Source organism: Molothrus ater, chromosome 10, assembly GCF_012460135.2.
Source record: "Molothrus ater isolate BHLD 08-10-18 breed brown headed cowbird chromosome 10, BPBGC_Mater_1.1, whole genome shotgun sequence".
Taxonomy (NCBI): domain Eukaryota; kingdom Metazoa; phylum Chordata; class Aves; order Passeriformes; family Icteridae; genus Molothrus; species Molothrus ater.
Genome location: NC_050487.2, coordinates 2501831 through 2529364, shown reverse-complemented (window position 1 = coordinate 2529364; position 27534 = coordinate 2501831). Strand labels below are relative to the sequence as shown.

The window sequence follows — 27534 nt, the reverse complement described above, 5'->3', positions numbered from 1 at the left end:
TTGCCGGGGCGCTGGGGCAGCCGGGCCCCGCGGGGAGGCAGGGCCCGGGCCGGCTCTGAGGGCCCGATGCCCGGGGGGGACTCGGCGCTGAGGGCTCGGTGCCCGCCCGGTGCCCGCGGGCGGTGCTGAGGGCTCGGTGCCCGCGGGCGGTGCTGAGGGCTCGGTGCCCGCCCGATGCCCGTGGCAGGCTCAGCTCTGAGGGCTCGGTGCCCGCCCGGTGCCCGTGGCGGGCTCGGCGCTGAGGGCTCGGTGCCCGCGGGCGGTGCTGAGGGCTCGGTGCCCGCCCGGTGCCTGCGGCGGGCTCGGCGCTGAGGGCTCGGTGCCCGCTCGGTGCCCGCGGGCGGTGCTGAGGGCTCGGTGCCCGCCCGGTGCCCGCGGGCGGTGCTGAGGGCTCGGTGCCCGCGGGCGGTGCTGAGGGCTCGGTGCCCGCCCGGTGCCCGCCCGTTGCCTGTGGCGGGCTCGGTGCTGAGAGCTCGGTGCCCGCGGGCGGTGCTGAGGGCTCGGTGCCCGCCCGGTGCCCGTGGCGGGCTCGGCGCTGAGGGCGGGCGCGGCGCGGCCCCTCCCCGGGGCGGTGCCGGGGCCGGCGGTGGCGGCGGAGCGGGGCCATGGTGAAGATCGGCGTCCAGCAGCCGCCCGCGGCGCTCAAGCCGGACAAGGAGAAGGAGAAGGCGGCGGGGGGCGATGGGGTGGCGGGCGCCGTGCTACTGCCCCCGGGCGCCGTGAGTGGGGCGGGGGCGAGGGGCGGCGGGGGTCGAGGGGTGCGGGTGCTGTGATGCTGCTCCGGACAGGCACCGGCAGAGGTGTCCGGCTTTACCGGCGGCTTCGGGGGCTTGGTGGGCGCCCAGAGTTCAGAGGAGCGGGGAGGGGATGGGGCAGGGTAGCGGCGCCGTGGCGCCAGCAGCCGTCCCTGGGCACGGGAGTGAATGTCCAGCGCACACAGGGGCAGCAGAACTCATCCCTTCGGGCGGGTTAGCCTGCGGGAATGTAATTTCGGATTGGTCATACACGGGTGGATTTCAAATCCTAACATCTCTGAAGGCTTTGGGTTGGCACGGGGAAGAGGCAAGAGGAGGAAAGCAGATGGTGCTGGAGCAAGATGGGAAGCAAGGGGCTGAGGGCACGGAGCTCTAGATGCTTTGCAGATGGGAGTTGACACGGTGATATGGGGTTGCTCTGCTGGCTCCAGGTGATGGGTAGGAGAGGGGAGCTCATGCCTGCAGGGTTGGGATCCCGTCAGGCACAAGGGGAGCGAAGGCACTGGAACACCCGTAGCCGATGCAGAAGGTGCGCTGGGGCTGGGCACAGCTGCGTGGGTCACTCCCGGGCTGTGAGAGCCGTGGCCAGGCGCTGCCGGGCAGTGCCGGCGGTGGCACGGGCAGTGCCCCTTTCCAGCACGGACAGTGAACCAGGCACTGTTGTGTTTGGAGAGCCCCACTTGCCAGCCCTGCTGCGAGGGTGGACCTGCTGGGTGGATTCCACACTGTGTAGTGTGAGGGTGTCATCCTGAGCTGGGCCTGACCCACGGCATCCACTCTGCCTTGTTACAGCACTCCCGTGTCACAGGACGAGTCCTAAATGGCATTTCTGTATTCCTCATAAGTCCCTAGGCTGTGCATGTGATCTGATCATTTATTGAACCCTAGTCTCTCTCTGACTCAAAAAACAATGTGAGATCTGTGGTTTTGCTCTGTTCCTGCAGCAGTGCAGAGTGTTCCTCCTCATGTGCCTCAGCAAACAAGTGGGAATGGCTCTGGAGAAGGGCTTTGCAGCAGGAGCTTCAGGAGACTGCCCTGTTCTGCAGAGTTCAGGGAGTGAGACCATGATGATCTCTCCCATCACACACGATGTGCTCACAGCTCTCAGCTCTGCTGCCAGGGTCTGGCTGTGCTCAGTCTGTCATGATTGCATCTGTTAATCTCACACCAGGGAGCTCTGCAGAGACCTGGGGGAACGTGGCTGACTGTGACCTCTCCGTGATTTCCTGACTGTATTTCCTAATTACAAACTAAGGTGCTTGTTTTCTTCCTGCCTCTGATGTCCAGCCCTGGAAGCTGACTGTCACACTGGGCTTCCAGCTCACCCTGCCATTAAACCAGCCTTCCACAGCCAGAAACTCAATTCTTCTGTTGATCCTGCATGAGTTCAGGCAGGATCCGTCCATTTCTCATGAGCACTGTGAGAAAAGCAGTTTAAAAAGTAATGAAGTGACAGAAGCTTGTTTCTATCATTAGTGCTGCCAGATCCCAACAATCAAAATTACTCTGATTCAGGTCCTGCCAGATGTATGAAATTGGCTTAGGTAGCAAATAATAAATTTTGGGGTTTTTATGTTGCCTTGGGCCTTCCTCTGACTCATGGGAGGTATGCTGGTGTTCTTTTAAGCCCACCTCTGTGAGCTACAAAGGAACCTAAAACCATGAATTTAGAACAAAGACTCCTCAGTAGTCTCTTGATTCCAGCAGACAGACATGTAAGAACATCAACATAAGATCCATGAAATAAGGGCAGCAATGGGTTACAGCGAGTCTGTGCAGTGTGAGGGTGTCCAGGGAGCAGCACATCCACTGACATCAGGTGGCCTCTTCCTGATGGTGTTTTTCAGACTATGACAGTGGATTCTTTGTTGTGCTTGGGCTTAGCTGGACCTTTACCTTTGTCACACACCCAGCTCGTGGCGTTGGTCTTGCTGTAGCCAGGCTTTTTTTGCCACACTCCTGCTGCCAATAATTTCTGTCTGTGTGTGTGTGTCTTTCTCTAGCTGCCTCACAGCAAAATGGCATTGGTGACATGCAAACAAGATGCTCTGCATTCCTTTCCTCTTTGATCTCATAACTTCAATCCCAGTGATAGGAGCCAGAGCTGGGAAATGATTCAGCGGCAGCTTCTGCAGCCTGGGGATTTTGGCAGGTGCTTGGTGAATGCAAAGATGCAGCAGGCAGGAAGATGTCTGTAATGCTAATGTGTCCTGAAAAGTAGTAGGTGAGCAGTTGTGACAGCAAGCCTGCATGTGCTGAACCTTGTTTCTCCCTGCACAGCTTGGCTTGAATCAGGAAGAATATGCAGAATATTTAAACTCCTGTCAGAAAAATCCATGTAATTTTGAGACTGTTGCAAGACTTTAAGAGATTATAGAAGAAACAATCCTGTCATTTAGTAGGAACTGTGGGGATGTAGCAGCCTTGAGCAGAAGGCAGCTTGAGGTTATGCAGCCAGTAAAATAATCCGTTGTGTTCATTGGGAAATATTTGTTCAGATGCAAAATAGTATTCAGTAAGTTTTAATTGAACTAAAGTGGAAATAAATAGACACATAGGCTGTGTCTGTAACTGCACTGGGAAATGTGCTCCTTGTGATTGTGGTGGATGTTGAAATCCACAGGAAGCAAATAAAACTGATGGCTGGAGCTCTCTACTCAAAACGTGGGTTGGGTATTTTGGGTTTTTTTTGGTTTTTTTGATCCCTTGTGCATCCCTCTAGTAATTGCCCATTATTTGGCAGAGACAGTGCAAGAGCCAGAGGAGAAAGGGTTCAGTTAGCAGCTGCAGGCTGACCTGGTGTAGGTGAGAGTGTGCAGAGGAGGGCAGCTCTCAGCCCTGTCTCTGTGCAGAGTGGGCTCTGGCCTGGCCGGGGGCTGTGCCTGGCACTCGGTGCTGCTGCCTGGGGAAATGGTGCCTTACAGCCAACACTGCAGCACAGGCTGCTCTCTGGGGACAGGGGGGTTTGCAGGGAACACATCTAGCTGATCCAGGGGCTGCCTTCACAGGAGCCTCTTGTCCTGCCTCTGGGAAAGGACTGCTCATGCTGTCCTGTCTGTCTCTGTAAGGATGAGTGCCAAAGGCAGGGCAGTGTTTGCTCAGGTCTGGCTGGTGGGAGAGGAGGGTTTTACGGGCCAGGCAGGACTGGGAGAGCTCTCTCCATATCCACAGCCTGGTGGGCCTGCTGGGAACACCTTGGCAGTGCCTCACAGCCCCGGGGGCTGCAAGGGGCTTTCCAGGCTGCACACAATGCTGTCTGCAGGCTGTGACTGATGTTTTGCTCTTGGTTGGTTTCAGTAATACCAGGCTTTGATTTGATGTCTCTCATCCCATCTGCATTCCCAAAGTCTCAGTGGTCTTTGGATCCCACCCTTCCTCGTATGGAGAAGTTTCCCACAAGGAGCTGCTTGCTGCCTGGCACTGGATCCATCCAACCCCTCTGTGTCTGGGTGGTCTCTCTGTGGCTGCCCCTCAGGACCTCTCTCTGCTGGGTGCCCCAGCTCCTGGCTGACAGCTGAGCTGTCCCAGCCCCCTCCTTGTTGCCACAGCTCCCACGCCCAGCGTGGTTGCCCTGCCTGGCAGAAATAGCAGGGCAAAGCCTGGAAACCCGTGGGGAGCACAGTCCTGAGGACCCCTCTGGTGCCCAGGAAGCTCTGTTCCCTGCGAGGAACATCTCCCCTGTGGGGAGCAGCTCTGCTGTGGATGTGGAGCTCCTAAACAGGCAGATAGTGCCTCAGTGCTGGGGGCTGGTGCCCTGTCCCTGCTCTCCTGCCTTTCCTGATGCTCAGCTGGCCATGCTGGGCTGGAAATGCTTTGCATTTGCCCGAGCAAGCCCAAGAGGATCAGCGCTTTGTGGTGGCAGCAGGACAGCAGTGCCACTTGTGGCTCTCCCAGGGCTTTGGTGCACCTTGAGCAGGGATGCTGCAGAGCTGGGTTCCAGCTCAGGGGAGGTGGAGGGGCAGTGGCTCTTTGGGCACATAAAGCAGAGTCACACCAACCTGTGGGTGCTGCTGTGCCGGGGCACTGCTGGGTTTTGTGAGCGATTCCTTTGCACAATGCTGTGAGGTGGGAGACAGATGGCGAGGGAAGGGGATGTGAGGAAGAGTCCTTTAAAAAGAGGCTTTTTCACAAAGCAAGCTGTAAATTCAGAGAGAGGAAGGAAAAGCTTGCTGGCAGCAATGTGGATTGATTGTGCTCATTGACATGTTTGCAGGCTTGAGTCCAGCCTTGAGGCTCTTGAGCTGTGTGGGTTCTCACCGTGTTCAGCCTTAGGGACTTGAATATGGTAGATCCTAATTTTAAGAATTAATCCATCTAATTTTAAGAAGCAGCCTCCTGTAACAGAGGGTTATTCCTGGTCTTTGCCCAACCCTCCTAAAACCACATGGGCTGAAATGGTGATTTCTTTTTGTGGCCTATATGGAGTTGTCAGCTTAAAGAGAAGCACTGTCATTTGGTTTTGGTTCTCTGTGGTTTGGGGATGCCTTGGAAACAGAGGAAAAGGTTTGAATTGGAAAAAAAAGGTGTCTCTGGACCCCTTGCAGGATCTGCTCTAGTGAAATACTAGACTTCAGTGTCTTACTGGACTCCAGACATGAATATTTGATATTCCAGCTGAGCGTGACAAAGGATCTGACTAAAAACTGGCAGAGGGATTAGGACAGAGAGTATCTATTCCAAGCAGAAACATTATAAATGCAACTGAATTTTGAAACATGTAGCTGTCTTTCACCAAAGAGATGTAGACTGAAGAGCTGGAGCCAGAGGAACTGGAAATAGCTGTGCAGAGGTTTGTGTTCTCCCAAAGCTGGGGCAGAGCTGGAGCCAGCCCAGCTTTGCATGGAGGAGCTCTTCACGTGGGAAGAACCTGTTGTGTTTACCTGCTTTGGGCACAGCAGTTCTGGTGAGGTTTTTTTTGGCTAAACACAGAAAACCAAGAAATATCTTTAAACAGAAGAGTTTCAAAGGGTACAAATGAACCAAAAGTAAGTATGGGACAGAAGCCCAGAAGAAGGGAGCTTCATGCAGCAGAGCAGTGCAGCCAGGTCTGGAGAGATGGAGGATGAGGTGTCCTTATGCACTGCTCTGCAGTTCCTGATTTTGTGCTACCAAATGTTTGCTCACTACCAGGTTTACAGGAGATGAAAAAGGCATCTTCACTTGTAGGTGCATATTTTCTTCCCAAGTGGTGTGGGAATGTTTGTTTTTTTTTTTTTTTAATGCCAGTGTTACCATTTGAAGGAGGACAGTGTGAGGGTGCTGGGTTTTTTCACTCATCTCTCTGCACTTGCTTTTCAGAGTTGTCTTCCTTGGTGCCATGCCCTACCTTTGAAGTCAGTTTGAACAACAAAGAGAAGGGTAAATTTGCCTCCTCTCTCTTGCTGTTGTTAAACTAGACACCTTTTCTTTGTGGTGAATTTTCAAGTGTAGGATTGACTGTCAGAGTTTTCCTATACTGTTGCTGGGAGAAAAGATAATAGCTGTCAGTGTTCCAGAAGGGAGCAGTGACTTCATTTTGTGGTGTGACACTGTGCAAGTCCTGATTTTCAGGGAAGAAGCAAATGCTGTAACCTGAAGTCTGGTTCCTTGAAGATGACAGGAGATGCTGGACTCTGGCCCTCTGCTTGCAGTGATCAGTGCAGGTTTCTGGCTGGGACTGTCCCTCTTGTCTGCAGAACCAGCAGAATGCAGGATGTTCTTAGGCATCTTGGGCATGGCTGTGTCCCTTCTGCCAGCTTTTGGGAATCAGTCACATCTAGAGGAAGAGTGAGGAGGGACAGCTGGCTTCATTGGCCAGAGCCAGATCAGCGGTGCTTGCCTTGCTCTTGGTGAGATCCAGAATGCCTGATGTGACCCTCTCTGCCTGCCTTGACTGTACCAGCTCCAAGGTGGGTGCTGTGATTTTAAACTGTACACACCCAAAAGCTCTCCAGACATGGGGGAAGCAGTGAGAGCCCAGTGGCAGTGTCCAGGTGAGTCCTGGGCCCAGCTACTGCTCTGCTCTGGTGCTTCCTTAGCCTCCAAAGGCATCACTAGAGGTGAAAAGCTTCAGGTGAAATCATGTGAAACCTTTTGATGTGTCTTTTCCCTGTCACATTTTCTGCTTTCAGATGTGTTGCCACAGCACCCAGTCCTTCACACCTCTTGCAGAATCAGCCTCTGTCTCCCTTGGCTTGTGCCCAGGGCCACTTGCATGGGTTGCTAGGTGGGTTTGTTTTACATGGCAGCAGTTGTACAGCTGCAGTCTGGGAAAAGGGGAGTGTGTCCCACAGCACAGCTCAGCACTCTGGTGGGGACCCAGGCTCATGGCTTGCTTCTTCCAAGCCCTGCATGATGGTAGAAGCAAACAGACTGGCTTTGGTAGCAGCTTCTCTTCCCTCCACCTGGGAGGAGAAGGAAGGCTCAGCTACACCAAGAGCAAGCTGAAAGCTGTTGGCATTTCCTTACCTCAGTTTCACAGTGTTCTTGAGTATTTTTGGCATTTGTGAGAGGTCTTTTAAGGAGTCAGGTGTCTGCCCACCTGCATATGTCTTTAGTTTTGAGTCAAGGCTCTCTTTAAATTTGCCAACCTCTCAGTTTAAGAGCTTCCCCTATTCCCAGAGCAGCTGCTCTGCTTCACTCTTGCTTGAGCTGCCTTTTGCCTATCAGTGCTCTAGAGAGGTTTGAGACCCAGTGCCAAAGCTTAACCTCCATTCTTCTCCTGGGGAAGATTCCCATTCTTTTAATGCCACCTCCCACTTCAGGGAGTCTTTTGTAAAAAAACCCTAAAAACCCATGGCCTTCACATGGCTGTGCTGGCTCCTTCTCTCTCCCAGGTGAGGTCTGCCCAGGTGCTCCAGAGCCTTTCAGCTGTGGTGGTGCTCCATGGCAGGGACTGATTTTCCTCATCATTGCAGTGAGTGGCCTGGAAATCAGGCTGTGTTTATCAGAACCAGTATTTTGGCAGTCAGGCTGTTAAATGCCCAGGTTGGGATATTTTTTTTGCCACTTTGTCTCAGCTGTTTATTTTCTCTCTGCCTGCCTCTCTGTTCAACATGATGCTCAGGGTTTCAGCTGTGAGCGTGGTAAGAACAGTCTTGTTTTTAGCAGGGGCTTTGTTGGCTCTGCTAATGCTCTGAATGGTTGTACTCCTGGGAGAAGGAGAGGGAGGCTGGAATCATTCCAGCTGGAAGTTGTTGTGCCTCTGCCAAAAAAACAAAACAAAACAAAAATATGGAAATTAATTCCTCACCCCTGTGCAAAGAGGGAGGAGAAACAGCCCCTTAGTTCCATAAAGGGATGAAAAAAGGAGAAAAGAGGGGGATTTATATCTCTCTTGCCAATGAGGGAGAAGGAAAATATGATCACTGAGTGCTTAGGAGCTCCCACATGCTAGGCTGCATTTTTAACATCCTGCTGTCTTTGTCGTATAGCAACAATGCTGGGGGTTTTAATTAGCCAGTGGTTGTTTTTGATATTCTAATTTCCAGCACTGTGAAGTGACTCCTGAGGCAGGTGGCTTTGTTGCTAGTCACATGCTGTGGTGTCACTCAAAGGTGTGAGTAGATTCATTTATTGCAACTTTTTTGCTTTCACCTGTGATAGTCTCTTAATTACTGGCTTGCTTTTGGGTTTTTCTTTGCTTCCAGGCATCTTTGAGTCCAAAAGTCATCAGTTGTGTTCTCTGTGGAAATGCTGTCGGGTGGCCAGTGCAAGCACTGCTCAAGGACTGTGAGCAGGGACTTTGGTTGCCTTGGAAACTGTGTGCCACATATATATATATATGTGTGTGTGTGTGTGTGTGTGTGTGTTTTCCTCTCTGTCTGTGCATGCACATGTTTCCTTTTCTGACCTAGAGCATCAGAAATGCCCTTCAGCCTGGAAGGAGTCTCCTTCCAAGCGTGGGTGCCTTGAGAGGCCTCTCATTGCCAGTGCAGAGCTCTGACCCCTCTCATCTGAGGGCAGATCCTCAGGCAGTCTTCTCCCACCGGCTCACCCGGTATTCTCCTCATTTTGCTTCCTCTCCTCTCTCCAAGCAAAACTGCTCTTGAGGACAGGACTCATTTTTTCTTCATCTGGCACAGGAACCTTCTTTGGAGTGTTGGGGATGCTTTGATGGATGCCAGGATGCCTTTGCTGTGATATTTTATCTCTGTTCCTCTCCCTCTCCTTGTCTTCCTTTGCCTTTTCCCTGTGTGTAGTCTCTCACCTCCCTTCTGCAGAGCTTGGCAGGTGCTGCAGTCTGGGCCCTGCCTGCCCTCCCAGCTCGCTCTGGCCATCCCTGGGGGCTCTCCAGCACGGAGCTCCCCTGTGCTGGCATTCCTGAGTGCAGACATGGCTGTCTTTGGGAGGCAGCTCTGCCCTGTTTCACCTTACAGAGGATGGCACAAACCCTGCAGTGCTTCTCCTGGAGCAGGGAGCAGCAGTGAGTGCCCAGCCCCTGCCGTAGTAGGGGTGCTGCCAGTGCTGTGGGTGGGTGAGTGGGGGCTTTGCTTCACAAGCACAGAGAGCAGGCTCTGGGTGCAGGCATGGGGGTCACTTCCCCAAGAGGGGACACTCAAAGCTGAGCTGTCACATCAGAGGAGAGCTCAGTCCCTTCCAGCTTACACCTGCTGTAAGTGGCAGCACTGCAGTTTTCCAACAATCAGCTGTGGGGTTTTTCCACTTGAAGTCGGCGGAGGTGCCACTATTGTAAGTCCTTATGTTTTGTAGAGCAGTAACTGATTTTGCTGTGAATGTGGGACTTGATGTGCTGGAGGTAGTGACCTTGAACTGATGTTTTTGCTTTCCCCATAGTCCATATTGACCTTTGGCTAGCAGAAATGAGCAAACAGCAAGGTAAGTTAGATTGTTCTGATGAGGGTTTCTTAAGTTTGGAGCCTGCATCCTTTGAGGAAGCCATGGCAGTGTCTGCAGTTATGTCAGTGCATCAAACATTGAGAGCTCAGGCTGCTGCTCCCTTGAACAGTGTCCCAGAGAGCAATGACATATTTTAGATGGCACTGCTCTCCAAACTGCATCCCTTTGCATTGCATTTCTCTCCTCACTTGTCAGTCATCAAAATCACATCTCCTATTTTTAGTCACCCCACGCTTCTTTTCCTGCTGGGGGTGTATATTTAGACACTTGCCAATCTCTGTCCCCAGTTTGTCAGGCCTTGCTGCACCTAAAATGAAAGATTTCAAACCTGTGTGTTTCAGAAATGCAGGGAACAGGGTTTGTGGAGGACTCCTGTGTTTCTGAAGCTGCAGGAGCAGAAAAAGGCCCAGGGCTGAGTCCATCTCTGCCAAGGCAATGTGTGACTTGGGAAGGGATCAAGGCATGACACGACACTTTTCATTTTCTCACTTCTGTCATCTTCAGCAAGACATGGGTGATGAAGGAGCAATAATGTCACATTTCTATTTTTATAACCTTCTCCTGTATTAATGAGAAATTCCAAAGGCAGCATCTCACCAGGCATGGTTTTTGTGAACAGCTCCTCCAGTGCTGTGTCCGAAGGCTCAGTGCTGTGAAGCTGGGGGGGTTGGCTCAGCCACAGGTGTCTGGGAGGTTTCCCTGCTCTGACACACTGTTTGAACTTGATTTTCAAACCTTGAACCAGACATTGTGCCCAGCCAGGTTTCTGTCCCTCAACCCCCTCGGAGGAGAACTGTTCCTTAACCATTCAGTACAAAACAGGGATAACAGGACACCATCCATTTTTGTCATGTCCTCAGCAAGACCTGAAATTCCAAAGAAAATCCACAAAGACTGAATTAGGGCTTTTCCCCACCCCTCAGGCTACTTTCAAGCCTCTTCTCCCCCATGGTGTGTATCATGCCTCCATCCTTTCCCATCTGTGTATTTGCTGCCTGTACTCTGTTGCTGGCCCTGTGAGCTGACAGGGCACTGAGTCATAGTGAAGAGCCTGTTATCCTCCTTTTATCCAAGGAAAGGAATTCCTTTTTACATTCCAATATCCTGTCTGCTGCTGGTGCTGGGCTGAATGCCTGACAACAGTCAGAGTCAGCATGTCTGGGAGCTCAGGCTTCTGTGTGGAGCTGCCTCTGACTGTCCCAGTGGAATGAAGGATTAGCAGGACAATGCCAGGCAAAAAACCAAGATGTGCAGGTGCTTTTTGTGACAGGTGAGTGCTTTTCCCCCATTGTCCATGCAGGGGAAGAGCGAGCTGTGGCTTCCCCTTGGCTTGCAGAGCATAAGGAGCTCTACCCACTGCCTCTTCTGCAATGGTCCCCTGGAAAGGGAGCTGGCCCAGCCCTTTCTGTAGGGCCAGCAAAGTGGCACTGCCAAGGAGAATGGAGCAAAGAAGGGATCAGTGTGTGGAGAGGCAGCAGGGTGCTCTGCAGAGCTGGGGATGTGTCTGTGCATCCTCCCCACATGCACATCTATAGTGCCTGGACCATGGACACGCTGCCCTTCTGACACTGCTGTTGCTTTTCCTTCTGTTCTTTCATGGAGTAACAAATAAATGTTTGTCCTCTGCTCAGCCCAGGGAGGGGAGGAAGGGCCTTATGTTCATTTTTGTGTAAAATACGTCCAACTCTTGGAATATTGTGTTTAAAACAACGAAAAGAGGAAAGCCCATTTACTCAGCTGAAATACCTGTCCCTACCTCTTCCCAGGGATGGTTTTAACCCCAACCTTTCCCATTCCTCTTGGCCAAAAAAAACCCAAGCTTGATCAAGGCAGAAAATTAATAGGATAGCTTGTTGCAAGCAGTGTGCCTGGTTAATGAATTCTCTGGAACATTGTTAAATATCTGGTGAATGTACAGCGTTTTTGTGTGTTAATATTTTGATTTTTGTCCTTTGGAAATACACACCTTGAGGACATGAACTGCCCTTCAGGAAAACCCTGCTGCCAAGTCTGATTCTCCCCTTGCTGGGGAGCTAGGCATTCCTAGGCAAGAAGAGATGGAAATCAGCTGTGATGGATTTTCTGGTTTTTAGAGTATTCTACTGCAGGGACTGGGGATCCTGTGGGACAGGAGGTGTGCAGTGGTACAAGCAGGGCAGCAGCCTGTCCAACAAACTTGTTGGATTTTTGCAGGCTGGTGCAGATGGGGTGTCCTGGGTGAAGAGCTGTTGGAGCAGGCTGTGCACTGCTCCATCCTTGGGCTCTCAGTGCTGGGGATGCCTCCAGCCCCAAGCTGAGGTCCAGACTGATGTAGCAGCTTTTAAATTGTCATTTATTCACAGTGATAAAGGCTGGTGGCCTTTCCATCTGCTGGGCTGGGGGATGGAGACACACATTTTCAGTCAGGTTTTCCAGGTGATTTTTATGCAGTATTTTGCAGGACTGTGTTAACTGTTCCCCTTGGCCTGGCTGGCTGCATTTTTAACCTCACTGCCTAAATTGCTGCTCTCTCAGAATGGTTGCTGTTGATTTTTTTCTTTCCTCCCTCAGAATTTGGGGGTTTGTTTAATAACTTCTTCCAGAAAAAAGCTCTGCTTTGCTTCTCCCACCTTCTCCCTCAGGGCAAAGCTCTGGCATTTTTCCTGAAGCCAGGAGTGTTTTGTAGGGAGCAGAACCCATCTTTGGCAGCAAGAGGTGGGATGTCTCACAGTGTCTTCGGTCATGTAAAGAAGACAGAGCTGCCCTAGCAAGTAGCAAACCCCTGTGGGCTGATTTCCCCTCTCTACCATTCCTCAAACACAGCTTTTCTCTTAGTGGGAGTATTTTTTTGCCCTTTGGTGCTGTGTCGAAGGCTCTCTCCAGGCATCCCTGGAGCCAGCGCTGGCAGCCCCCAGCAGGAGCAGTGCTGCATTAATGTCTTGGTTTGGAAAGACAGGAGTCTGCTAAGGAAGGCAGGAGCCTCCCCTGAAATGGAGAATGTAAACCCTCCCCACCCCTCTGAATTGCTGTGAATTTTAAATTAAGGGGCTCTCAGGCAAAAATATGGGAGCAGGAATAACAGTTCTTTAATAGGGAAGGAAAAAATGAAAGGATAAAATAAACAATGCAGTAGACTGGAACAACACTGCCAGAGTCAGAACCCAGCCTGACACCCTGTGGGTCAGGCTGTTGGCAGCAGTCCCATTGGAATTGTGGCTCAGCCCTCCTGCAGTGTCAGGGCTGGTTCTGCTGGAGCAGGGATCCTGTAGAGAAGGATGGATTCTGCCTCTGAAGATCCAGGGGAAGGAGAGGCAGCTGCTGTTCCTCTGGGAATCCCGTGCAGAAGCCGTGCTGGTGTCTCCAAACCTCTGGATTATATCCAGGTAGGAATGCTTGGCTCCTCCCTCTGGGCTCACATCTCCCAATGGGATGTTATAGTTCTTATCAGCCATGCAGGGACATTCAATGGCTGTTATCAGCAGATGTCCCCTCCCCAGGGAGGTGTGATTGTGGTCACTCAAAGAGAGAGATAAGGCAAACTGCCCACTTGACAAAGGTAATCTGCCATACAGATGGCAATTGAAAACATCTTGCATTGCAATTTTCAACAATTAACCACCACAGCAACCTGGCACCCTTTGGGTATGGTTCACTGGCAGAGCATTAAGCGTTTTCTCAGCCTTGCTTCAGTGTCAGGAGATCTTCTCCTTCCTCTTCACCCCCACTGTCTGCACTCTCCCTGTGATGACAAGTGGCTGGGGAAAGCTGTTTTTGTGAGACACTTGACATCTAGCATGACTTTCTTGTCCTAGCGGTTCATGTCAGAGAGCCTTTAAACTTCCTCTAGTAATGTGATTTCTTTTTTTCTGTTCTTTGTGACTTGTCAGAGTTGCTGCCCATTGTCTGCAGAAGGAGAGGAAAAATGTAATATTTTCCAGCTTGCTCATCCCTTTATTTGCTGGAGGAGCAGCAGCAGCAAACTGATTACAGTGATCCTTCAGTGCAGGAAGCTGGAGGTGAATCGAGGTGCTGTGGGTCTTTCAGCAGCTGGGATGAAGCAGAAATAAATGTAGATTAATTTCTCCTGGAGATGTGCTGGAATTATAACTCCCCCAAACAATTTGGTCTTGGCAGTTATCAGGTTGAATGTGGCTAGGAATAAAAAAGTCAGTATCTGGAGGAGTCCCTGTTGGCTGGGAGTAGAGCAGGTAGGAGAGGGGCTGCAGGCTCCTGGCTCTGCCCCTGTTCCTGCATCTCAGAGGAGCTCAGGTGCAGGGCAGGAGCAGGGAATCCCCACCTGGCAGGGTCCCCATGGGTGCCTCAGTGATGCTGGGGTGTCCCAGTCTGGGACAGGAATGATGCCTCCAAGCCTGGCACTGAGCTGCTGCTCTTGCAAGGGCTGCTGCAAGGTATGGAAAGGGGAAAGAGGTGTTTGCTGCCAGCTGGGCTGGGCAGAGCTGGTCTGATGCCACCAGAGGGTGGCAGGGGCACAGAGGCCTGTCCTGTTGGGGCTTCAGCACTGGCAGCACCCTGTGGGTCTTGGCCACGTTATTCTGCAGAAACATCTCTTCCTTTAAGAGGTGAGGAACCTTAGAAATGAGAGGCTGATGTTTGCTTTCCAGTCACCCTCCCATTGGTGGCAGTCTCCAAGTAGCTGTGGAGAGTGTCTGTAGTCAAACACATCAGATCTCAAACTGCACAGAGGGAGTTAATCTGCAAGAGCCCTCCCTGGTGCCTCTCTCCCCAGCCTGCCTGCTCAGCTGAGGGCAGCTTTCAGCTCTTCTGTGTGGAAACTGGGGCATCTCTGAACCAGCTTCTTTCATCTGCTTCTGAAAGGCCTTACATCACTCTGCTTAACATTTGAAGGGTTATTTTGGTAGTAAAAACAAGAGCATCATAGGTTGGGATGAGCTGTCTCTGGGAGGTAACCCTGCCTTTGCACTGCCCTCTGTTGTCAGGGCTGTGACAAGCTGAGCTGTCTGTATAGATGAGGCAGCACTCTGAAGAGGACAGGTCTGTTTTCTTCTGATGCTCTGTCCATTTTCCTTTGGAGCTGTGCTGCAATGTGCTTGAAGATGAAGTTGAGATCAGCACATCTGTTTGTGTCAGCTCACCCCAGCAGGGCCAGGAGGTACCAGTAATTCCCATCACAAAAATTTCCAATGAGAAATTCTGCCGTGAGTGGCAGCATTTCAACTAAAAATTTTGACTATACATACATAAATGCTGTTACATTCAGTAACCAAGAACTGAGTTCCTGATCTTATTTTTTATTTTTGGTCAGTCTTACCTCCCACTGAAACAAAGCTTGTCTTTGTTCTGAACAATTGGTGGGAAGCTGATGATACATATGTCTGTGTATGTTCACACAAACACACACAGACACTTTTTTTTTCAATACATATAAATATATAGGTATTTAATGTATATAGTTTATGTATCTGGGGCAAGGGAGGCAAAATGCACAAGTGTTTTACTCTTGCCAGGTGTGAAGCAGCTTTGCAGGATGGTGCCTGTTCAGGGCACAATACAACTTCTTTGGATGGGCCAGCAGGTTGCTGGTAGCCCAGAGCATTCTTTGAAGGGGCAGCAGGTTGCTGGTGGCCTGGAGCAGCCTCTGATGGGACAGTAGGTTGCTGGTGGCCTGGAGCAGTCTCTGAGGGACAGCAGGCTACTGGTGGCCCAGAGCAGCCTCTGAGGGCCCAGCAGGTTGCTGGTGGCCTGGAGCACCCTTGGATGGGCCAGCAGGTTACTGGTGGCCCAGAGCAGTCTCTGAGGGGACAGCAGGTTGCTGGTGGCCTGGAGCACCCTTGGATGGTCCAGCAGGCTGCTGGTGGCCTGGAGCATTCTTTGAAGGGACAGCGGGTTGCTGATGGCCTGGAGCAGCCTTGGATGGGTTCAGCAGGTTGCTGGTGGCCCAGAGCAGCCTCTGAGGGCCCAGCAGGTTGCTGGTGGCCTGGAGCAGCCTCTGAAGGCCCAGCAGGCTGCTGGTGGCCTGGAGCATTCTTTGAAGGGACAGCAGGTTGCTGGTGGCCTGGAGCACCCTTGGATGGGTTCAGCAGGTTGCTGGTGGCCTGGAGCAGCCTCTGAGGGGACGGCAGGTTGCTGGTGGCCCGGAGCACCCTTGGATAGGTTCAGCAGGTTGCTGGTGGCCTGGAGCACCCTTCGATGGGTTCAGCAGGTTGCTGGTGGCCTGGAGCAGTCTTTGAGGGCCCAGCAGGTTGCTGGTGGCCCGGAGCAGCCTCTGAGGTCGGTGTCTGTCCCCAGGAGGAGCCGGGCCCCGCGGCGCAGGGCCGCCGCTCGTCGCTCAGCGGGGTGTGCTACCTGACCATGGGCCTGCTCGTGCTGCTGCTGGGGCTGGTCTTTGCATCGATGTACGTCTACAGATACTTCTTCATCACCCAGGTAGGAGAGACTTGGGAAGCACTTCTGGCTCCATCAGCCCGAGCAGCCAGACCACCTTTGAGGGAGGTGGTTTTTGTTGCCCTGCACTGTGCTAACTCAGGAGCCAGGTTGCTGGGCACTGCAGCTGAGGCATTTCTTAAGTGGTAGGCTCAGGCTGACCCTCCATTCCCAATGCCAGGAAGGGCCTTCCAGAAACCCTCTCCTTCCCTTATGGATTTGCTTTGCTTTCTTATTAACTGCATAAAAATATCCTGCCAGTTGTACCTTCTAAACCACATTGCATGGGGTACAGCAGCCTGAAAGCATGGCTTGTGAGGGGGAGAGCAAGCCTGGAGAGAGCAGGGGGGTACAGGCAAGGGAACAGCTTTTTGCAGTAGGTTTTGTAGGCTCTAGCTCAGAAAAACTCTGTAGGTGTGACAAAAATAGGTGCTGCTATTAATAAAGCAAGCAGAGAAGTAAGAACAAAGTGGGAGATGATGTAGAAAGTGAGCGCTCAACCTCCATTAAATTCAGCACCTTTTCTTCCACATTGTCTTTGCAAAGCCTGGCCCGGCCTGGCCAAGGCACTGGGCTGGCAGCACTGTGGAGGGTCAGGACACGGAATGAGACAGGGCAGAGCTGCTTTTTGAGGAGGAAACTGCTGAGCTCTGGCTTGCTGAGTGTTTAGCCAAGAAACCCCAGAGCACTGATTTGCACTGGAGCCCTCGTGCTGTGGAGTGGTTATTAGTGAATGAGTTCTCCCAGGACTGCTGCTGCCTTCACCTCTGCAGCCAGCACTTATCCACTCAGCACAAGAGTCTTTTTATATACTTACTCCTTTTCTCCATAAATTTTCTTGCTGTCAAATTAATTTGCAGTTTTGTTTTAAGAAATCATCCGTGCTTTATCAGCCGTTCTCATTCACACCTGATCTGGAAGGTGTGACAGCCCCAGGGCTGCTCCCCCCTCTCACACAGCCCTGTCCCAGGTGAGGGCACCTGTCCCTGGGCTTTTGGTGGAGGCACTTCCCTAGGAGAAGCAGCCCTGGTCCCAAGGGAGGTCCTGGCAGGGACACCTCCCAGGCTGCTCAGAGAACAGCAGCTCCTGTTTTGCTGGGAGGTGAATCCACTTTGTTTTGCTGCATTTGCCACTCCAAGCTACAGGGGCCTCTAGAAATGATTCTCTGCTCAGCCCAAGCTTCTATGCCTCCTAGAAAATACACCATTTTTTCTATGCCTCCTGTAGAAAAATCCATTTACTGGGAGCCATGGCTATGGAGGGATGTGAACAGCCTAAGGAGGAAATACAAGAGCTTGCAGGCAGTCAGTTTGCCTCTCTGAATTAGTCCTCATAAAAGCCAACAGGGAATTCTTTATTCGCTTTGGATCTGGCTTGTGACAGTGTTCACAGAGGATGAGGGAAGAGTCGAGAATCTGACTCCATGTTTCAGAAGGCTTGATTTATTATTTTATAATATATATTATATTAAAACTATACTAAAAGAATAGAAGAAAGGATTTCATCACAAGGCTGGCTAAGAATAGAAAAAGAAAGAATGATAACAAAAGCTTGTGTCTGGGACAGAGAGTCTGAGCCAGCTGACTGTGATTGGCCATTAATTAGAAACAACCCCATGAGACCAATCCCAGATGCACCTCTTGCATTCCACAGCAGCAGATAACCATTGGTTACATTTTGTTCCTGAGGCCTCCCAGCTTCTCAGGAGAAAAAAAATCCTAAGGAAAGGATTTTTCAGAAAATATCATAGCTACACCTGGCTAGCATGAAGTGAGATGTGTTCATTTCACAAGGGTAGTTTGCACTAAGTTCACCAAGAATGTTTTTTGCTAAAAAGCTTAATCTTAAAATATCCTCAAGCATCTGATGAGTGTTTTAGCCAGCAGGGGTACACTCCTGCCCATGTTTGCTGTGGCTGTTGGGGGGTGGTGGTGCAGCCCTGCCTGGATTGTGTTGTACCCCACAGCTGCCCCGTGAGAGCGTGTTCCACTGCGGTGTCCTGTACGAAGACTCGCTGTACTCGCCCTTCAAAGGGCAGCTGGAGCTGCACGAGGATGTCAAGATCTACATTGAGGAGAACTACGAGCAAATCAATGTCCCCGTGCCCCAGTTTGGAGGGAGCGACCCTGCGGACATCATCCACGATTTCCAGCGAGTAAGGAGCCCCTGGGGCCTGTGGGGGCAGGCATGGGGCTGAGCTGGGTGCACAGCTCTGTGGTCATGGCCTAGCACTGTCACTGTTGTCACAGCATCTATTCCTGAGCTGCCCTCCTGCCCGGGGCCCTCTCTGGGCTTTTCCAACCCGCTCTGCTTGCTTGGTAGGGAGGTTTGTTTAACACAGTGTCCTGTCTTCCCCAAATTCCCTCTCCTCACCCATTTTCCCAGTCAGGGCTCATTGCAGAGGGTTCACTTGTGTCACTCCTGTGCTTGGCATGCAGGGTCTGACAGCGTATCATGACATTACACTGGACAAGTGCTACGTCATCGAGCTCAACACCACCATCGTGATGCCTCCTCGCAACCTGTGGGAGCTGCTGGTCAATGTGAAGGTACAGCTGCAGCCCTGCTGCTTCTGCATGCTTTCCTTGAGTGGGCTCCTGGCTGCCAGCTGGCAGCTCCTGGCAAATCAGAACTGCTGTGTCTGGGCAAGTGAGCCTTGGCCCTGAGTCTCCACGTAGAGTGAAGGCTTCAGCAGGTTTAGCTGAAGTACTGATTGTGCAGACAGCACAGTAATGCTGGCACGATGATCAGCCTGACCAGGGAGACACAGAGAAGCAGCAGGTTCCTTCCCTCTGGTGCTCACTGACTGTAGGAATCAAGGGAAAAAAGAAAGAATTCCTTCCTTTCCCTTCTGAGTTTTGCACTGTGGTTTGCCAGTTGCAGAGCTCTCAGTGTCCCTTGGGGAGGAATGGGCCTTCAACACTCACCTTTTTGGGGGAATCTGTCCTGCCCTCTCTTCTGGGCTGCAGCACCAGGCTTGGGCTCATGCAGTTATGCTCACAGCCAGCATTAATTTGGTTTAGTACCAGCGATTTTGTTCAATTCAGAAGCCTGTGCTGCTGAAAGCAGCCATCCTAAAATAGAATACTATTAATCTTCACAGCAGGAAAAAAGCACAGGATTTTTCAGACTGCAAAAGGTACATATCTGTCTCAGTCTTCTGCAGGTAAATCAAGGCACTGAGCTTGGGTCTTTTATCACTCCTGTGAGGGTCTGTTTAAAAGAAAGAGGGAAAAAAGACAATGTAATTCTTACTCTTTCTTAAATTCTCTTTGCTCGCTTCCTACTATGTGCAGCATGGTGAACTTTGCAGTGTGAACTCAGAGATAAACAGTTGTGCCTGGAGAGAGCCTGACCTCCAGTCCCTGTCAGACTCCCAGTTTGTTTCCTTGCAGTCCTCACAATTCCATGCACTGTGACTGTCTGACAAATGTGCTGGGAACCCCACTGGGGTACAACACACGTTTACTTAAAACTCATCCAGGCCTGTCACAGCTCCTGACCCTGGCAGGTGACCAGTCCCTGGGGCAGAGGGAAATGGAAAAGGCAGGATTGCACAAGCTGAGAGAAAACATCTGAGAGATTGGGAATGCTGGTCACATCCTAAAATAACAGATATAAACTCACAGTCAGTGAAAATGATGCATTGTCATTGAATTTAAAAAGGGGATGTGCTTATGCTTACATAAGCACATATGTGGTCATATGTGAGGAGCCCAAAGCAGGTGTGAGTTTAAATGACCTCCTGATTATTGAGATGGTTCAGTAGTGTCCAGTCTGTCTCTGGAGGCTTTAACCTGTACCTTAGAGACATTGTTTTAAAATGGTTAGCTTGGTTTTGGGCTCAGAAAAAGTTTTCCACCACAAGGACAGTGAAGCAGTGGAACAGGGTACCCAGGAAGGTTGTGCTGTCTCCTTGAAATTCTTGAAGATTTCAAGACCAGGTGGGATAAAGTCCTGAGGTCCCTCTCCAGCTGAATTAACTGTGATCCTATGGGCCTGGCATCTTCATGGCCACATGTGGGAGGGGTGGCCTTGCTGATCAGACAGAAAGCTCAAGTTTGTTCCTGCTACAGGGAGGATCTTTGTGACCTTATGACTTGCCCTGCTGCTCAAAACTGCTGCCTTTTGGATGCTGGGTGAGCTTTGCTGGTCCTTGGACTTTGAGATTTTTTTCTTCTCTGCATCTCTGAATGCAGTCAAGTCCCTAATGAATGAGAATTATTCCCAGCAGAAAGTTTAGTTTTGGATCTGTTCAGTGACTACATTCCTGTTTCTAGAATCAAATCACAGTCCAGCAATTAACACCAGTGGTTTGCTCCAGCAGACTGGGGCAGCACAGGGAGTTGGGGAGCCTCCTTTGCTCTTTCCTCCTGGCCAGCCTGGTGCCAGGGTGCCCCTTTGCAGAGTGGCTGCCACATGCCCTGTGCCTGCTTCTTTCAGGCTTTATTCTGCACAGGTGTGACAGTTCAGTGACCAGGCCTGCATCAGTGTCTGACACAAAAGGATGGAGGGATCCTGCAGCAGCAGGAGCCTGGAGGTGACCCAGTTAAATGATGGACCATCCACATCTCTTGCAGAACACAAGATGCTCAGAGCTTTAGCTTGCTGAAAGTTCTTGGCAGAGACTTGAAGGTACTGTCCTTATTCCCCAGTCCTGCCATGGAGGAGTGGTGATTCCTCCTTCACCTGCCACAGCTCTTTCAGTCTGAGACAGTGAAGAAACTGGCTTGTGTGCTCATGTCTGTCTCTCTGAGCCCTCTCTCCAGGCCAAGGAGAGGGGTGTGCACATCCTGAGCCCCAGCCCTGGCTGTGGCTGTGACAGCCCCTGCCAGGAGCTGCACGTATCTCACAGCCCCCCTGCCTTCTCCCCCTGAGAATCAATAATGGAATTTCTTGCAGAACTGAAGTGTTAGTGCAGTACAAACTGGCACTAATTCTCTAATCCTGCAGTGTTAGAGGACAGCCTTATTGATCTACCTGGCTGTGCCAGCTCAGCAGCATAGCACTGAGTTAAGGTAGTGTGTTTCCAGGAGTGTCTCTGTGGAGATAACCAGTCCTGGGAAACAGAAGAGGTGATACCTGAAATAGTGCTGCTATTGCTTGCTTTTCACCTTGATTATTGCCTTGGTTTGAAAAGACAGATGTCTGCTAAATGGAAAATGAAATGGAAAATGTAAACCTCATCCCTCTGAATTATTATAATTTTGAAATTAGGGGCTCTCAGGCAAAGATGTGGGAATAGGAATAACAGTTGTTTACTAGGAAAATTAAAATACAAATACAATAGTACAAAAAACCCAACAGTCACAGAGTCAGAGCATGCCCTGCCCCCTGTGTGTCAGGGGGTGGCACAGCCCCATCCCATGGGGGCTCAGCCCTCCTGCAGTGCCAGCTGTGGCTCTGCTGGAGCAGGGATCCTGCACAAGGGGGGAGTTTTCCTCTGCAGCTCCAGGGCTGCTGGAGATGGGCCTGGGCTCCCTCTGGCCATGCAGGGCAGCAGAAGCTGCTCCTCTGGCAATGCCCTGGGCAAAGGCTGCTGTGCTGTGCCAGGCTCACATTGGATCCAGGTAGGAATGCTTGGCTCCTGCCCTGGGCGCAGCATCTCCCCATGGGATGCTGGAATTGGATCAGCCCTGCAGGGACACTCAGTGGCCATGGACAGCAGAGATCTCCTGCAGGGAGGAGTGGCTGGGGGAGAGAGAAAGAAAAAACTGCCCAAAGAACAGCAGAGAACTGCCCCAGCTCTGACAGATGGGAATAGAACACACACTCACCTACACCTTTCAGCTTGAGACAGTTATGCTTACCTTGGCCCCAGGGTCTGACAGTTCTTTTATTTCTTTGACTCTTCTTAAGGAAAAGGGACCAGAAGTGATTCTTTGCTTCATGATCTAGTTAGCATCTGCTCACAAGTACCCCTGGCCCAGGCTGCCCTTGTTACACAGCTGTTCGTTGCTACAGTGATGTCCCAACATGAAAGATGCCCTGAGCACCTGGGAATGAGCTTGCAGAGAGTCTCCAGTGCTGAGCTGAACTCTTCCCTGCAGGGGAAGATGAGACCTCCATCTCTGGGGGACACACTGAAACCTTGTTTTATCCATCCCCTGGTAGCTTTCTGCCATGACACCTCACTCATCACCCTGGCCTTCATAGTGGCCTCTGCCCCAACAGCAGGGATGTCACTGCCCCAGACATTCCTGGGGCAATGAAGGTGTGTGGGGAGCTCAGTTCTTCTCTGAATGTGCTGCCCATGGCCATCTCTAGTCCCCATTCCTGTGGGCACTAAGGGCAGGACATCACTGTGGCTCTGCTGAATGGACCAGAGAGGAGAGGAGAAGGTTGAAATCTGAGCTGGGCTGGTGGTTTTGGGTTTTTCCCTTTTGAAGTAAATGTAGAGTGCACATTTCAGTGGAGTTCCTGGAATTTTGGTTAAGCTTTTATTTCTCTCCAGATGGCTTTGTTGTACTCTCAGAGTTACAGTTTTGGGCATCCTGCTCTAAAATTTGGGTCAGTTTATAACAGGGTTGATCCTACATTGCCTTCACCCCTTATGTGAACATTCCATTTTTGGATCTCATCTATTTTGTGTGCACTGTGCTACTAGCAAGGGACAGTTTCTTGCAAGGACAAGGTCACACACTAACTGGCCTCAGTAAGTGGAGCTTGAGCCTCAGCAGTGAATGAGTTTTCCACAGTTTGGTTGTTCATGGTGCTCTGCGTGAAACAGTTGTGTTCAGGGGCTGTTTGTGCCTTATTCCAGTGGAAACTCTGTTCTTTCAGAAAGGGACATACCTGCCTCAGACGTACATCATCCAGGAGGAGATGATCGCCACGGAGCACGTCAGTGACATGGAGCAGCTGGGCTCCTTCATCTACCGCCTGTGCAGCGGCAAGGACACCTACCGGCTGCGGCGGCGCGGCGCCCGGCGGCGTGAGAGCCTGCCTGCTCTTCATCCTCCTCCTCATCACAGCCCCTGCTCATCCTCCTCCTCATCATCACAGCCTGCCTGCTTCTCATCCTCCTCCTCATCACAGCTCCTGCTCCTCGTCCTCCTCATCATCACAGCCTGCCTGCTTCTCATCCTCTTCATCATCACAGCCTTCCTGCTCCGCATCCTCCTCCTCACAGCCCCTGCTCCGCATCCTCATCATCATCACAGCCTGCCTGCTCCGCATCCTCATCATCACAGCCTGCCTGCTCCGCATCCTCCTCATCATCACAGCCTGCCTGCTCCTCATCCTCCTCCTCACAGCCCCTGCTCCTCATCCTCCTCATCATCACAGCCTGCCTGCTCCGCATCCTCCTCATCATCACAGCCTGCCTGCTCCTCATCCTCCTCATCATCACAGCCTGCCTGCTCCGCATCCTCCTCATCATCACAGCCTGCCTGCTCCGCATCCTCCTCATCATCACAGCCTGCCTGCTCCTCATCCTCATCATCACAGCCTGCCTGCTCTGCTCCGCATCCTCCTCATCATCACAGCCTGCCTGCTCCGCATCCTCCTCATCATCACAGCCTGCCTGCTCCTCATCCTCATCATCACAGCCTGCCTGCTCTTCATCCTCCTCCTCATCACAGCTCCTGCTCCTCATCCTCCTCATCATCACAGCCTGCCTGCTCCTCATCCTCCTCATCACAGCCCCTGCTCTTCATCCTCCTCATCACAGCCTGCCTGCTCCTGCTCCTCCTCATCACACCCCCTGCTCCTCATCCTCCTCATCACAGCCCCTGCTCCTCATCCTCCTCATCATCACAGCCTGCCTGCTCCTCATCCTCATCCTCATCATCACAGCCCCTGCTCCTGCTCCTCATCCTCCTCATCACAGCCTGCCTGCTCCTGCTCCTCATCCTCCTTATCACAGCCTGCCTGCTCCTGCTCCTCATACTCCTCATCACAGCCTGCCTGCTCCTCATCCTCCTCATCACAGCCTGCCTGCTCCTGCTCCTCATCCTCCTCATCACAGCCTGCCTGCTCCTGCTCCTCATACTCCTCATCACAGCCTGCCTGCTCCTCATCCTAGCCTGCCTCCCCTCAGCCCCTCACAGCCCCTGCTCCTCATCTTCATCACAGCCTGCCTGCTCCTGCTCCTCCTCATCACAACCTGCCTGCTCCTCACCCCACATCACAGCCCTGTCCTATCCTCCTCACCCCACATCACAGCCCTGCCCCCTGTTTCTCACCCCACATCACAGCCCTGCACCCTGTTCCCTACCCCACATCACAGCCCCTCTCTGGCTGGTGCAGCCATGCTGGCCTCTTCATGGCCAGAGCTGGGTTTTCCTCTGGGGCTCTGCCTTTCCCCATCCAGTTAATCCAAGCCCAACTTCAGGATGCTGCTGCAAACGGGTGCTGAGTGCTGTGTTTGTGTCATCCATCAGCCTGATACAAATCCTGCAGAAATGATTGCAGGAGCCAGCAATTCATTTCCACGTGGGCTCCTGGGGCTGAACTGATAGCAGTGCTGTTGGGAATTGTTTGGAAAATTTCCCTAATGAAGGCACCCGATTCAGTCGCAGCTATTCAGAGCAGATTAGATCTGCAAATTGCCTTTAATTAATTAAGTTCATAATAGTATGGAAAGTGTTGTGAAGAGGGAACATTGGACTGTGTAAAAATGATTTCATGGAAATTAGCAATATGTATCTTATATTGCAATGGTAACATTGCTGCAAAATACTCTTTAATATGAGTATTTGTATTAATTTGCTTTTAAGGTATACTTAAGGCTTCCCTGGAACATGGAGCTACAGTCAGTGGGGTTGGGGTCTCTGGGGAAGCTGCAGGGTGCAGAGGTCCCCATGGCCTGTAGCTGATGGTGCTTTTCAGTGGGAGCTGCACTGACTGCCATGGAGCCCTGGCAGTCATTGGGCACCCCAGCTTTGCTGTAAGGGGGGAGGAGCTGCCAGCAGAGCTGCTCAGAGCTGAGGACCTGCATTTGGAGGGCATGGGGAAGTGTTAGCCAGGGGGAAGCATTGCCCCAGGCTGGGGCCACAGCAGGATCAGGCACACAGGGATGCAAACAGGTGTTTTAAACACTTCTTGGCTGCATCCAGAAGCCTGTGACTTCTGCTGGTTTCTTGAGGCTTTCTGGTCCCTGAGATAACGCTGAGATGCTGTCAGCTGAAACCAGCTGTTGCCAAGGATTCCTTCAGTGTCGCAGACATCTTTCATGAAAAATCCTTTCTTAAGATTTTTCCTTGTGAGAAGCTGCAGTTTCAGCAACCAAAAGTAAACAATGGTTATCTGCTGCTGTAGAATGCAACAGGTAGAGCCGTGACTGGTCTCCTGTAGATGTTGAGATTTCCTGACCACTCATGGCAGAGCTGGCTCTTGCTCTCTGTCTGAGACACAGATCTTTGTTATTCATTCTTTTCTATTCTTAGCTTAGCTAGCTTCTGAAGAAACCTTTTCCTTTCTATTTCTTTTTAGTATAGTCTTAATGTAACATATATCATAAAATAATAAATCAAGCCTTCTGATCATAGAGTCAACATTCTCATCTCTTCTTCATCCTGAAAACCCTTGTGACCACAGTCACACTTCAGCCCATGGCAGCTCTTACTGCAGGACTGTATCCTAGAGGAGGTTTTTAATTCTTCCAAAGACCAGATAAGGCTGCTTTCCATATGGGCTATGTTGTCCCCCCATTTCAGTGTTCAGAAGTTGCATCTCCTCTGCTTTCCTTCCCCTCCTTGCTTTGGTTCTTACAGATTCTCATTTGTTGATTCACCTCTCTCCTCTCTTTCAATCACTTCTAGGTATCAGTCGACGTGAGGCTGGGAACTGTCATCGCATTCGTCACTTTGAAAACACTTTTGTGGTCGAAACTGTTATCTGCCAAAAGTCATGAAGCACTCTCCAGATGTAACCTTCCTTGGCTTTGCTTGCACACACATGCTCTCAGCCCCCTCTTTAGACATGGTAATCTGGCTACTTTTTATACTCCCCCCAGCTTGTGCAGCTCTAACTTCTGGGGTCCTTTGTGGCCCTTTCTTCCCTGCTACCTACCCAAGACATTGGTTGGGCTTAAATTTACACAGTGCTCAAAGATAACTGGGGGTAGATGCAGCTTCTTCCACATAACAGAATGGAAATCTCCTTTGGAAGCAGGTTTGGGTAGAAGGGATGGCAGAGAAATAGAAATGTTGGAAATAGGTGCTCTTTTCCTGGCTGAGCAATTTCAGGCTGGGATATTGCTCTGAGGCTGCCATGGCACTGGGACAGAGGATGTATGCACAAGAGGAGGATTTCCATTTCTGGGCTGATAGAATGACCTAAACCAGGTGCACTTAGGAAAGGAATAGTTGTGAGGCTACAGACAGGGCAGTTTTAGAGCTCAGCAGAGGGAAGGAGGTGCCAGCAGCAGAACTGGTAGTTACTGGCAAGTCAAGAAGAAGGTTTTTCAAATCTTTTAACAGTGTGTATTCTTGTGTAACTCCTCCAGTGAAAGCTGTTTTGATAGTGATCACTGTAATCCAGCTGTGTATCACATTATCTGCAGGCACCAGTGGAGGACAGATACTGACAGAAGGCAAGATTCAGCTGATCAATATACTGCAGAGAAATTGTTTGAACAAAACTGCATTTCTATTGATCATCAGACAGAAGAATTGCAGAGTAATTAAATATTCTTCCCTCCATTCCATAAATGTAGTTAAAACTAATTAGGTTCTTGAAATGCAGGCAGTTTTTTGGCTTGAAAGAATGGGGTGAGTTTCAACTTGGCACATTCTTGTTAATTGGTTTCCAGCAAATCTGGACCTGTTCACCATCTGTTGATATGAGCCTGTTGTTTTGGAAGAAGAAGGATAAAGTAAATGCAAGTACAATCATTAACTCAGCACAACCAAAATGCAAAGTTAATATATTTTAAACTTCTGAGTGTTAATTTTATGAGTTAATTATGTGAAAACAAAACAGGATCTCAGGATGGTCATGTAATGCAATAGGAATTAGTATATCATTAGAGGCTGAGTATTTATTATTTTATATAAACATAGCTATGAATATTAATTTCTGTCAAGTAGAGGAGGACACTTTGGTTTCATTCTGCTTTAAGCTTGATGTAAAATGAAGAATTAGGTGCACTTCTTGCAGGCTGGTGTGGAAAGTTTCCCACTGCCAGATGGGTATTTACTTTTCTAGCATTGTGTTTTCCCAGCAATAACTTGCTGCTAGCCCCAGCCTTTAATTGCCAAGAGGATGACAAGAAGTGGATCAGAGAATTGGTTCACTTCATGCAAGTAACTGGTAAATTTAAGCCCTCATTTCTCTTCATTTCTAGCAGCCTGAGCCTGCACTCAGGTGCCACACAGGCCTCTTGCCCTCCCCTCTGGTTCTGCATGATGTTCCTGGTCGTTGGATGTGCTACCTGTGCAGTCCCGCAGCTGTAAGGACAAACCTTGGTTCTTTGGGGTCAGCTCATGTGCTCACTGTTCCATAGGGTGAGAATGCAGTTGTAGAAAGAAAACATAAGATGCTTTGTATATTTTGTCTGGTGGGAATCTTACTTCTTAGGAAAAACCCATGGGATAATAAAGTCTTTTACCTCTGA

At 50.9% G+C, this 27534-nt stretch overlaps 1 protein-coding gene across 1 annotated transcript; it reads left to right on the top strand.

Moving 5' to 3' along the window:
• Positions 1-570: 570 nt before the first annotated feature.
• On the top strand, positions 571-27534 carry ITM2C (integral membrane protein 2C). The gene is made up of 6 exons (XM_036388502.2): positions 571-719; positions 15840-15977; positions 17941-18129; positions 18413-18523; positions 22758-22908; positions 25739-27534. Exons 1-6 carry the CDS (start codon positions 606-608, stop codon positions 25828-25830), a joined length of 795 nt encoding a protein of 264 aa, XP_036244395.1. The 5' UTR covers positions 571-605; the 3' UTR covers positions 25831-27534.

Excerpts from the sequence above, each read along its gene's own strand:
- ITM2C (XM_036388502.2), top strand. The coding sequence starts at position 606 with ATGGTGAAGATCGGCGTCCAGCAGCCGCCCGCGGCGCTCAAGCCGGAC. Across the intron at positions 15,978-17,940 it reads GATACTTCTTCATCACCCAG|CTGCCCCGTGAGAGCGTGTT; the intron begins GTAGGAGAGACT and ends TGTACCCCACAG. Across the intron at positions 22,909-25,738 it reads GCGGCGCGGCGCCCGGCGGC|GTATCAGTCGACGTGAGGCT; the intron begins GTGAGAGCCTGC and ends AATCACTTCTAG.